The sequence below is a fragment of the Streptopelia decaocto genome (genome assembly GCF_964273445.1).
Source record: "Streptopelia decaocto genome assembly, chromosome: 1".
NCBI lineage: Eukaryota > Metazoa > Chordata > Aves > Columbiformes > Columbidae > Streptopelia > Streptopelia decaocto.
In genome coordinates, this window is record NC_138663.1 from 93804005 (window position 1) to 93816329 (window position 12325).

The 12325-nt window shown below is 41.1% G+C and overlaps 1 protein-coding gene across 1 annotated transcript in view; it reads left to right on the plus strand.

Annotated features, from left to right (window-relative positions):
• Positions 1-135: 135 nt before the first annotated feature.
• GABRG3 (gamma-aminobutyric acid type A receptor subunit gamma3) overlaps positions 136-12325 on the plus strand; it is a gene marked incomplete at both ends in the record, with an annotated part of 334515 nt that continues 322325 nt past the window's right edge. Inside the window, 2 exons of the mRNA XM_082066711.1 lie at positions 136-188; positions 3767-3915. Of these exons, the coding sequence (XP_081922837.1) occupies positions 136-188; positions 3767-3915 (202 nt within the window). The remainder of the gene's footprint in view (positions 189-3766; positions 3916-12325) is intronic.

Here is a 12325-nt window from a genome sequence, read left to right on the forward strand (position 1 = left end):
GGTATAAAGCTGAGAATACGGAGGAAGAGAAGCTCAGAGCTTCACCTCATTGCCTCATTCTCCCTTTCATGTGAACATCCTGCAACATTTCCTTCATCCTGCCGCACCTCTCACCTGGCCGGCGCTGCCCAGATCATGTCCGCTAAGCTCCTGCCGGTTTTCTTCCTCCTCTCAGTGTTTCACGCCTGGTAAGTCTGCACTTCCCTCGCCTCCCCCCACCCATCCCGTCTCCTCACCTCCTCGCACCGGGGCTTGCGGGTTGAAGTCCCGCTCGCCGGAGTTTGCAAAATACTCGGCGCCCGGGAAGGACAGCGAGCTCTTTCTCCCCACTCCCCCGCGCTGTGCCGGGGCTTTATTCTCAAACGCGGGTTTCCCCGCTCCCTCCCCGGGACCCGCCCGGCTCCCCGGACAGCTGCAGCCCCGCTGCCGCAGCTGCCGGCGCGGCGGCCCCGCTGCTGCTCCTCCCGGACCCGGAGGTCGCCCGCAGGGGCTCTGTCCCGAGCCGGCCCGGCAGAAAGTTTTCCCGCTCCGGCGGCTGCCGGGGCCGGGCACCCAACGGGACGGCGACTGGCTCTGCCCGGGCTTCCCTTACGACAGCGGTCGGCCAGCAGACCCGGCTTCTCTCCCCGCTCCGTCCCCCCGAGCTCCGCGGACGGCGTCGGCGGTAGGAGGGCGAGGGGGCAGCCGCGGGAAACAACAGCCCAGCGGCTGGGACCAGCTGTGGGTGCCGGCGGGTGCCCTGGTGCCGGAGGGGGGCGGCGGCTTCTGCCGTTCACCACCGCGCCTGCAGCGTTAACTTCCGCGGAGGGGGGCTGGGAGGGGCGCTTGTGGCGAGCCGGGCCGGGGAACCCCCCGGTACCTGCCTCAGGGGCTGTAAGGGTCACCCAGGTGGGGCTCCAGTAACGGCGAGCGATGAGGGGCCAGAGGGGGCCAGCCGGCAGGTGCAGCTGTGACCTTCTGGACCAGTCTCACCTTCAGTCCCGGTGGTTGTCCAGGGTACCAGGAAGGGCCCCCATCGCATAATCCAGGCTAAGGGGTCACCTCAGCGCTCCCCTGCAGGATCTGCCACGAACTGGACTGTAGGTGTGCTCAGCAGCCCTTCCCTTCCCTTCCTTCCCTTCCCTTCCCTTCCCTTCCCTTCCCTTCCCTTCCCTTCCCTTCCCTTCCCTTCCCTTCCCTTCCCTTCCCTTCCCTTCCCTTCCCTTCCCTTCCCTTCCCTTCCCTTCCCTTCCCTTCCCTTCCCTTCCCTTCCCTTCCCTTCCCTTCCCTTCCCTGTTTATTGACCATGTTCTCCTCAGCAGTGGCCTGCCCCGCACCCGAGTGGCATCTCTCTGCCAGATCTCCACAGGAACTAAAAGCTGCTTCATGTCAACCCTCAGAGCAGGTCTTGGACACCTGTGTTACAAGGAAATAAACTCTTTCCCCACAACCTGTCAGTGTTTTCTAGCTTTCCTCCGGTGCAGTTTATGCACTGCCTCCTCTCTGCCTTCTCACAGGATCAAAATTAGCGGCCCCTGAGGAGTCTGGGGAAGGTGTGCAGCCCTTCTGCCTCCCCAGTTTGAGAATGGCTTGCCATCATCCCACACTTGTTTCTGTGGATAGCAGGAATATGCTGAGAATTTGACAGTCACCAGTAAGGCTACAGGTGAAAATGCGACCTTAAGTGCCTTCAAGGAGCCTAATTGAGTAGAGGCAAGCAAGGGAAGTGAAATAACTAACTCTTGAGAAAACCAAAACGTCTTTAAAATATGCATTTAGTGTATTAGTCTGATTCACTGTGAAACTCCTCACACCCCCAGTCTTCATCTAGAAGGTAGGTAGGAATTTATATCATCTGGAAGTACTTTCTAGGAAACAAGCTGCTAGAGGGAGAGGATTTAAAAGGTCTGTCAATACTTAGAACGTTGCTAGTGACTGGTTTTAAAGAAGCAGCTCCCTGAAACTGAAATCCCAATTCCACCTGAACTCAGTTCTCATTTCCACATGCAGTCTGAATGCCTCCAGCAAAGTTGTGGTGGGTGAAGCAGAAAAAGATCTATGGTTTGTGCTTCCTTCCTATTGGCAATCCATCACCAGTGCAGGGTTTCAGCTCCGAAATATCAACCATGTATGTTTGGAGATGGTGCCTCCTTTGAGAACAGTTCTGTAACTGCAGTATTAAGACATAGGGCTTATCATGAATCTGGGGGAGAAAAAAACCCACCAAAATTCCCCCCAGGGTGCTTTAATGCTCATTGGATTAATTACACCAAAAAAAGTCCAAGTTTTAAAAAATTGTAACTCACTAACAGAGAAGGAATATTCATCTATTCCAAATTTTCCCTAAGTTTTCTCTACTTTTGCAACTTGGTTATACGAGCTCTCTCTGTAGAAAATCCTCAGGGGCTATGTTTCAAAATCATTTTTATACAGAAATTGTACCTAGAGCACTCACAAGTTGTGAGGTCATGTTAAGTGATTCATGGCTAATCCTTAGGGGTGTATTGGCTGTAGAGCAGTTTCAATTAAAAGTTTCATTAAATGCTCGAATGGTGCTCTGCAAGCAATGTTGAAGGTTGATGATGCTCTGTGATTAATTTTTTATGACCTTATTATTTTTTTTTTCTGTTACTATAAAGTGTCTGTTAAGTCTTCTGGACATCTGAGATATTTTAAAAGACACTAGGAAGGGGAGAGAGAGAAAGGAGGTTGCACATCACATGAATAAGCAAGGCTGGTGCCTTTGATTCTCCATTGCTTTGCACCATGCATAATTATTGACATTTGTGTAAAAAGGCTGCAAAATGATATTGTATCACCAGGGCAACTGCAGATCAAAGCAACACAGAGGTTCCACCACTAAGGTTATCTTTTCTCCTGGTAACTTCATTTTAGTTTAACTGTCACAGATTTTCTCCAGCGAGAGGCATGAAACAGATTTGGTTTCTAAGATACCAAAAGATGCATCTTTAAATCAACATTTTACTGTTTGTGCACAAAAAAACAGACAAATTAAATTAGTCTCTGTGCAAATATATCTAGCTGTCTTTGCTGGGCAAACTGAAGTTTCACCATGTTTGTATTAGCATGCTCTTAAATAAAAATAATCCACCTATGAAGGAAAGAAGTCACAACTCTTGGTGTAGTACTTTTTTTTATTTTTTTTTTTTTTAGTGCCATTAAACCTGCAGGGGAATTCAGAATAATTTATGTAATGTATTTGTATGCTTGTGATAATCTGTCATAAATTCAAGGAGCAAGCTCTTAATTCTAAGTCTTGTAATACATTAAAATCTGAAATTCAGGCACTGAGAATATAATAATTTATTAATAGGATCAAATGATCAGGAAGTATTAAAAGATCTGAATTTTTAATACTCTTATTAGCCTTTGTGCAAGAGATGAATCAGTTGTCCTGATGTATTAAAATAATACTGCAGATGTTCTCTCTTTTATGAGTATATTGTAAACGAACTAGTTGGGATATGTTGGTTAAAATACAAGATACAAAATACTACTCTGATAGCTGTATTAACTCCCTGAGTACAATTCTTTGAAAGACTGGCAGAAGAAAATTTTGAAATAATTCTCAATGATGACCCATCCACAGATACTCAACAACTGTTAATGGGAACATCTTGTTGCAAATACAGCCTAAGGCTGGTTAGATGCAACACTAAAGGAGATATCTAAAACTTCTTCAGATGAGTGTGGAGATTTACCCAGAATGTAAATTCAGATTTTAGTTATGTAAAATAACATCTATTTGTTTGATTTGTTATTGCAGTTCTAGAAAGGTTGAAGAGGATGAATATGAAGATGGAGCAACTAACCAAAAATGGGTTTTAGCTCCAAAAACACAAGACACAGATGTGACTCTCATACTAAACAAGCTATTGAGAGAGTATGACAAAAAGCTACGTCCAGATATTGGAAGTAAGTACTCCTTTCTGCACAAGTGAGGAAGAACATCTATGGGAGCAGAAAAGACATTATGTTACATTTTGGTTCGTGTGCACAAATGTCTGGGAAAGTGGAGATTAAGTTTTTTTAGCTGAAGTTCATTTCCAAGTCAACATTTAAAAAATGCTAATTCTCATGGGAAGATGTGGTGGTAATTTAGGGTGCTAAACACTGGTTTGCTTGTGCAGAGTTTAAGTGGAGATATGGAAAGGCTAGCTCTAAGGGATTCAACAGCTCTTTGGCAGAGTTAGGAACATACTTATCTCTTTTGTCATCCAGTGCATGCATATGAAAAACTCATGCTCTGAGGAGCGATCAAAAAGTTGGCATATTCAAAACAAAAAGTAGGACACAATAAGAGAAGAATGTGCATCTACTCCCTTCCAAATGTGATGACAAAAGTTATGGGCCTTAATGCTGAGAAGACAGCACTAGGATTTGCCAGTGTGTGGGGCCGATTTAGAGATTTTCTTCCCCAAGCCAGAAGACATCTCCAAAAGAAATCTAATAGATTGGAAGTGTCTTGTGGGCAGTACTACTACATATAGGTATAAAATTTAGATAAGAGCCAGTAGATACCTGCATATAACTATTTTGAGGTTTTTTTTTTTTTGTTTTAAATTTGTATGACATTGTGTGTTTCATATCAGTATTTTTTTACCTTTTGTGGTTATGCTTGGTTTGGTCTCTATCCTTAGATCAGAAAGGCTGTAGCACTACTGCTGTTCAGTTTGTTCACAGCAGGCTTGTATGACAGAAATCAGAGACAATTTATCATTTACGTTATGCACCTTGCATATACTTCAGAATGAACTGGGAATGGGGAAAGCTCAGAACAACCACCTGTCATAATTTACTTTTCCTAAATTTTTGCAGAGATTAGAGGGAGAATTCCTACTGCTGATTTTAAGTGAAACTACCATTTCTTGATGACACATGTATTGATATACTTTCTAGGTGATCCCTTTGGGTGAGTTTAGAGGAAATTAAAAGCCATCTGTATGCATTCACCATTACAACTACTAGTGCCTCATAGTTGCACTTTATACAACAGTTCCAGAAAAAAAACCAACTATGCTGTGGTATGAAACTGATTTTTTTTTATAGCTATTACTTTTTTTTTTTTTTTTTTTTTTTTTACAAAGATTATATTTGATAGATGTGTCTCTTTTTAACAGAGTCTGACATTTATCTCTCTACTTAGTTTGTCATACTGGATTTAGCCGATCTTTAATATCTGATGGAGAAGTGCTTTAATGCAGTTCCCCACCCATATCAACCTCTGGAAGACATTCTCAGACAATTTTTTTATTTTACCTTGTACACCATATCCTCAGATCACTGACTTCAGACAGAGTATGTTATGCCTGTGTGGGGCAAAGTAATCATTCAAAGTCCCCATGTCAGTTGTCATAAAATCTATCAAGGATAGACATATATTACAGCACTGGAAAATTGTTGTTACCAAAATAATTCCTTTTGCCTCTCCACAAAGTTTCAGAAATCCTGTTTTAGAGAAAGGGTCTAAATTACACACCTCCTCCTATATTGTACCAAACTGAGATTTTTACAGTTCTAAACTACATCAGCCTGTTTCTATTAAGCATTTCAGTCCTCCATCATTTTTCTCTTTGATAGGAATCTGGCTATTTCAGAACTTGAGCTGTTTTTCAGATGCTAGAGTGAGAAGTTAGTTCACCTCTGCTGCTTTCCCTGGTCTCTCTTCCCTTCTCTCCTACCTTTGATGCAGATAAATAACATTGCCCTTTTGAAGCTGAGGAGCTACTATGTTTGTCAAGGAGAACACGAGCGGAATGTTAGAGAATCAGACGTATGCAACTTCCCTGAATTCCTGTCTGGTTCCTCACACACAAGCACATTTTCCTTTCCATCTTGGAGAAGGTTATCCTTCAGACTAGATAGTTGACTTGTCCTGGCAACTGAACTGTGTCCCTGTCCCAGGGGTCCCAGTATTAATATAATACAAATACATTTCAGTTAAAGCACTGAGGGAAAAGGTAGGGGACCAGGTAACATAGTGCATACAATAAGACAACTCACCTTTTGAAATTTATAAAAAGCAAGGAATAAACCATGGAGGAAGAGAGAAGTAATTCTCAGAATCAAGTAGAAGTGAAGCCAATAAAAACTGTTGAGGGTTAAATCCAGGTCTAACATGCAGTCAGCTACTTATTAGAGCCTTTATGTATGTGCAGTGCTGCCTGTAGGCAAATGAGCTGTCCCACAGGCCAGGACACACAGAGCTTTTCATGTTGTACCACTCTTCACTCAGTTTTCCAATCCTTTTTTTGCAAAGCCACTGTTTCTAACAGTGGATAACTTCAGCAATATTCCTGAAGAAACAATCTTCTCTCTTAATACATTCAGAAAAGTCTAGAAAAATACTGACTTGTTTGCACTTTCAAAGGTTGGGATTGCAATTTGTAGATCACTTGGGAACATGATTTTTCAAGCCAAAGGCCATGAGGAAAGGAGAAGACTGTGACAAATAGAAGGTATTGAAGAGCATGCTGGCCCAGACAGTCACTTTTCTGTGGCCTTTCATCCTTGCCAGGGCCACTGATGTTTTGGCTAGCTCAGGTATGTCCAGGTACTACTTGGCACTGTACAGATACATTCTGAGTGCCCATTGCTACACTATGGCCACTGAGTACTTCAGTAACCATGTCACCTCCAGGTGAGAAGCATATCCATCAGTAAATGAGCTCCTATGAACACTCAGCCACCCTCCTTCCTCCTCTCCAATCCAGCCCATCTAAACCACTGAAAGAATGTGTAGGTCAATGTTAAAGATGCAAGGCCAGAACTTGCTCTTTCTTTTTCTTCTTATGCTGGCTTATCCTTGGCATAGACTTTCATGTAGATGACTGCCTGTCAGATAACACGTTCAATCTATGCTCAGCAGTACAGGTATCATCTGCAAGGTTCTAAGCCAGGATTTTGAAAGATTGAATTGAACAACCTATGTATCAGGAAAAACAGTTACCCTGTGAAGGCTATCAGCAACCTGACAGCCTAACAGGACCTGTCTAGCTAAAATGAGCCTTTGGTGTTTGGAAATAAAGAAGTGTTCTACCAGCAGAAGAATGTCTGACTACATCCTCTGTGGCCACATGCTTGGCAGAGTTCTTGTCTCCATAAATATCACAGCCTGTGAGGATTTTCATTTTACTGGTGGCATCTGGCAGTTTTCCATTATACTGCAGAGCATACACACCTTTTGGATTTGGAAAAAAAAAAAAAAAGCAAGCAACTCACACTGAACAGCTTGTACTGGTGTAATGATTAGATCAAAAAGAAAGGTGTTTTATGGACACAAAGCATCTTTCCCACTCACTTTTCACCAGCTGAAATTATAGGGCTGAGAATCATGAGTCTGTTGTATGGTATAAAAGACATCAGTCCCAGATAACATGTAAACCCCTTCTGAACTATGAAGGTTTTAAAATCTCTTCCACAGACAGGTACTCTGGAGTTTGTTTCAAAGTCCTTTGAAGTGAGGACCTGGTCAATGGATCACAGAATCACCGAATGTTAGGGGATTGGAAGGGACCTCGAAAGATCATCTAGTCCAAGCCCCCTGCCGGAGCAGGAACACCTAGATGAGGTTACACAGGAATGTGTCCAGGCGGGTTTTGAATGTCTCCAGAGAAGGAGGCTCCACAACCTCCCTGGGAAGCCTGTTCCAGTGTTCTGTTACCCTCACTGTGAAGAAGTTTCTTCTCAAATTTAAATGAAACCTTCTGTGTTCCAGTTTATACCCATACGCAACATTTTCTAAGTGCAGTAAGGCTTACTACCCTGCAAGAATGTTTGGGGTTTTTTTTCCTTCATGTCACATGGGCTTATGTCCTGACATTCAGAACTAAGTTCTGGCCCTGAAATTTCACTTCCCCCTTATTAATAAAATGAGAACAGAAATAATAGGCAAACCAACAGGCCAAAGAGTAGAATGAAAATAACTACAGCTAGAAAAATCTCAGTTTTACTTAAGTTTTTAAAATAAACCAGGTTTTTGCCATTGCTCTATTTTTGATTATCTGATTTAAAATTTGTTACATTTTTAAAAAGTGATGCAAACCACAGGTAAATTAAATAGCTCAGGACAAAACATATTTCCTTCAAAGTTAGCTTACTTTAGTGAAACCTTCCCTCTCACTTTCCTTGATGCATAGCTTAGTTGACAATGAAGTCCTGGAGAATAAATGTTACCTTCGTTACTCTACATTGTTTCATGGTTGTTTTCATATGGAATGGAGGTTGCCTTAAACAGACAGAAAGTTTGTAATGGTGTGTTCTTCCAAACTGAAAGTTTTGCCAATCATATTCCATGAATGTGGAAAATAATATGCTATGTTTTCTTTCATTGTGAAAGTCACCTTACCCATCAATAAAAGGTAGTATGTGAGAGGTTTCTGAAATGTGACATTAGTAATGGGATGAAAAAAATCCCATGCTAGACCAGGCTCAGAGCTGCAGTACTCATTTGGAGCATGAAGACAATTAAGTTTTAAGAGTTTCAGTAGTTGGTTTGCTTACCTCAAAGAAAAGATCTTTTTGTCTCTTGTTCATTAAGAAGCAATAACTAATGTGGGCCAACATTTCAGCGATGACAAGGCAATAGTAACGTTAAGATTAGTGCATAAGCTGAGCTAAACTCTGGGCTTCCCTCTGTATCCCAACCTGATAATGTGAAAGAATGCATTTTCTTTCACCAGTAATTTTTAGAGAACAAAACTGTTCCCTGAGCATCTCTAACAAGCAGTCAGTTATCTCAGGACTCTAATTTAAGTGCAAAGGATATTCTAAAACATAGATCCTGCAATCTGACCAGGTGCTCTCCAGCCTTGCTGTGATTACCTACCCTTTTCCCCAGCTCCTGAAATACCTTCCCCAGAACACAAGAGGGCTAGATTAAGGAGTTATGCATACTTGTTAGGTACAAATAGACAGAACTACTGTCCACTACCTTTCCCCATGTTGTTCCTAATGTGAGCAAGTTGTGTTAGGACAGTGATAAATTTCTGTTTTGACATTTAAAAAAAATGCCTAAAGATAATTGAAAAAAAAAAAACCATAATAGAAACAGTTTCCCCTGCATTTCAGGCTGTACCAATGATCTCTGCAGTTAGTCATACTCTGCCAGGGAAAGGAAAAGTGTAATACTTCCAGTTAGTTTCTATTTCAGAAGATGGAGCAAAATAATGCTCGTAAGAGAAAAGCCAACTAGAAGGGACTACACTCTAATGTACTCAAACTGTCCAGGAAAACTGAAAGTAGAATGTGATCATAAGTATTAGAAATTAAGTCAAAATAAGATAAAAAAACCCCCAAACAAATAAAGGAATATAAAGTTGCAAGGCAGAACCTCCTGTGCCTCAGAGTTACTTAGCTGAGAACAAGTTTTTCAACTGACATTTCTTATAATGGTCAGCCAGAACTGAAAAGACTGAATTCCTTTTTTAATGCAATATAAGTCTTGTATAAATGTGGTAGTTCATAGTATTCATTTATTTTTCCTATATGTTCTACTATATGTTCTAGCACTTCATTTCTAAGCTGCCTGCCTTCTTACTTTCTAAAAAAAGAAAAAAAAAGACAGAAAAAGCATGAATAATACTGATTTTAATTATATTTTTCACTGAAAGGGTAGAAAAAAGTAGTAGGATAATTTGTATTGTATACTTGCATTCTCTGTTTCTCTAATGTATCACTATACTAGGGAAGGCTATGAATTGCACATGTTGAAGAAAGCTTCATCAGCCTGTGTTCTGAGATGCTTTTACCTGCTTTTGCCTCCTTTTTGATTGCACTGCTGTACCAAGATCCCTCTTGGATTCTCTAGATATTTGTACAGCCTCTAGTGGTCCCCTGTATTTATTGTGTATTTATAAGCCCAAATAAGTCCACTTTGAAGTATGAAAGTGTGTATGCATGTGTCTCTGTATGTGTATATATATGTATATGCACATGTACGTACACCCCCTAATTTAATGTCTATATACCTTCTGATGCTGACTGTTCTAGCTGCCTTAAGAGTCCAGCTGTTTTTCTTTGCTTCTCAAGTGTCCTGTACGGTTGTACGTCTGAAGATGACAGCAGTCTCACAAACAGCTGTGCAGTTCTCAGTACCTTGAGTAGGTTTGAACAAGAATAACTGGTAGAAATAGGTGGGCTCATTTCTGCTGGCAAATATGGAAGAGTAAGTTATGTCTGACATGCTTTACTGTACCGGCTTGACTGGGTTTAACAGCAGTTCTCTCTTTAAGCAGTTAAAGGTTCTCTCTGTAACTAATTTGAGCAGTTTTTCAGTGTATGCAAGGAGCAGATGTGTTGGGTGAGTTGGCACAACTTTTCTTCTTTTTCTTTTTAAAGGAGAAGTGCATTTTCAAGCACAACCCTAAAGAAAACCTTGCGTTCTCAAGCTGTATCACAACCTTTCTTCTGTCTGAGCTGCCTTCCTAGCAGGCCACACAGAAACAAACCCTGAAGTGCACCACAGGCTATTACCACTGTGGCTGTCAAATTATTGTTGCTACCTGCTGCTTGCCACACCTGATACTCTTTAAATTAGCTTCAGCAAGGTTTCCCCATATGTGGTGACAGAGGGTTGCTTATTGCCTCACAGAACAAAATATTTCCCAGATAACAATGCAGAGAAAGCTGTCAACTGTCATGCAAGGCCAAATTACTACTTTCTTCTGTAGGTCTTTTTCCATGCTAGCCTGTGGGAGACAATGTTGGACATTTTATAACAGGAAATAGTGAGACAGTTGTCACTTAGGGATTGATTATAGACGGTTGTACCTGGAGTGCTAACCAGTGTGTAAAGGCACTACACAATGGGAAAAAGGAGTAACTTCTGTTTGTGTTATGGCAACAATCACGAGGGGAAAGCTGAAGTCCTGGATCCAACTTCTGCAGTATTGGGCACTGGAGAAGATTGTGGAGGTTAGTCTAATTTGGGTTTAGATGGAAGAAGAAACTTGGATAACCCATTGGTGAGGATGGAGACTACTGTGGCTAAGACTCAGCTACAAAACAGGGCTGAATATAATGAGAGCTCAGGAGCTGAAACCAGTCACAAGAAATAAACAGGTGTGTTTAAATTTTTCTCATTGATACTTCCCTTTCCTTTTTTTTTTTAAAAAAAAAAAGGAAAATGGATTGTCTTTATTTCAGAAAACTTTTGTTCTGATTCAGTCACCAAACTGGAAAACCATTGTGTCTGTTTCCATGAGTAAGACAGTAAATCTGAAGATTATTTTAGTGCCAGTCATCTTCTATGCATTATGTATAAGCACATCTATGCAAGGAGAGGAATATTCCTGAGGAAAGGGTTGCTATTCAATGCAAATGAAAACAACCTCTGTTCTAGGTGGGAGGATAGAAGGGATTTCTCAACTGTTTGCAGGAGTTCTAATTCTCTAGCATTTTCGCTTATAGATGCTCTCTTCCACAGACTTTGCAAGGAACTTTTCTAGAATATTAATAACAATAATTGGGGGGTAAACTACTTTATGACCACTCCCAACTCCCAGTTTTACATTTTGAAAACAGTGATCCATGTTTGAGTTCTAAAACATGACATAAATATACTGGTTGGTTGCACCTAATTCTTGTCTGGTGCCAGTATAGTGCATCAAACATAGACTCTTTCAAAATATAGCATGGGAACATTTCTGATTAGGATAGGCTGTTGACAGTGAGATACCTCATCCCTACATTCTGCTTTTCTAAGGGCTTAACCATGGAGCTGAGTAAAGAGGAATTTCTGACTTTGGTTTCTGACCTGGTTTGGTTTGCACTTTCTCATCTGTCAGGGGAAACACCCTGCTTTTTACTAATCTTTCTCTCATGTAAAACTCTTAATGTGTCATACTACAAGAATATGTACAGAAATTTTATTCCAATGCAGTGACCCTGAAGCCCTCCAATTTAATGTTTCTGCTTAAAAAAGTGAATATGATTTCACTTTTTTGGTTATCTAACAGGTCTGATTTTTTTTTTTTTTGAACACCTAATTTAAAACAAATGCTGGAAAACAACACTTTAATTTGAAGTTTACAGTACTTCAATATATAGAAATATTTTGGTATTCAAACAATTTGTTTTTCTGAAACTACTCTCATAATTTAACCCAAGTAATACAGTTCTTTGCAGATAAAACTTATCTTTTGTCTCATTTCTAATGAGCCATTTGTATCTTTGCAACATTTATGTCTTGCATGTAGTCTGTCGGGCTGACAAAAATGTACTGGTTTTATGTTGGAGAGGCCTTTTACCCAAGTACTTCACAGCAAGGTCCCTTACAAGTCAACCTTTGTGAATATAAATAATTCATTTACACAGACAAATCTTC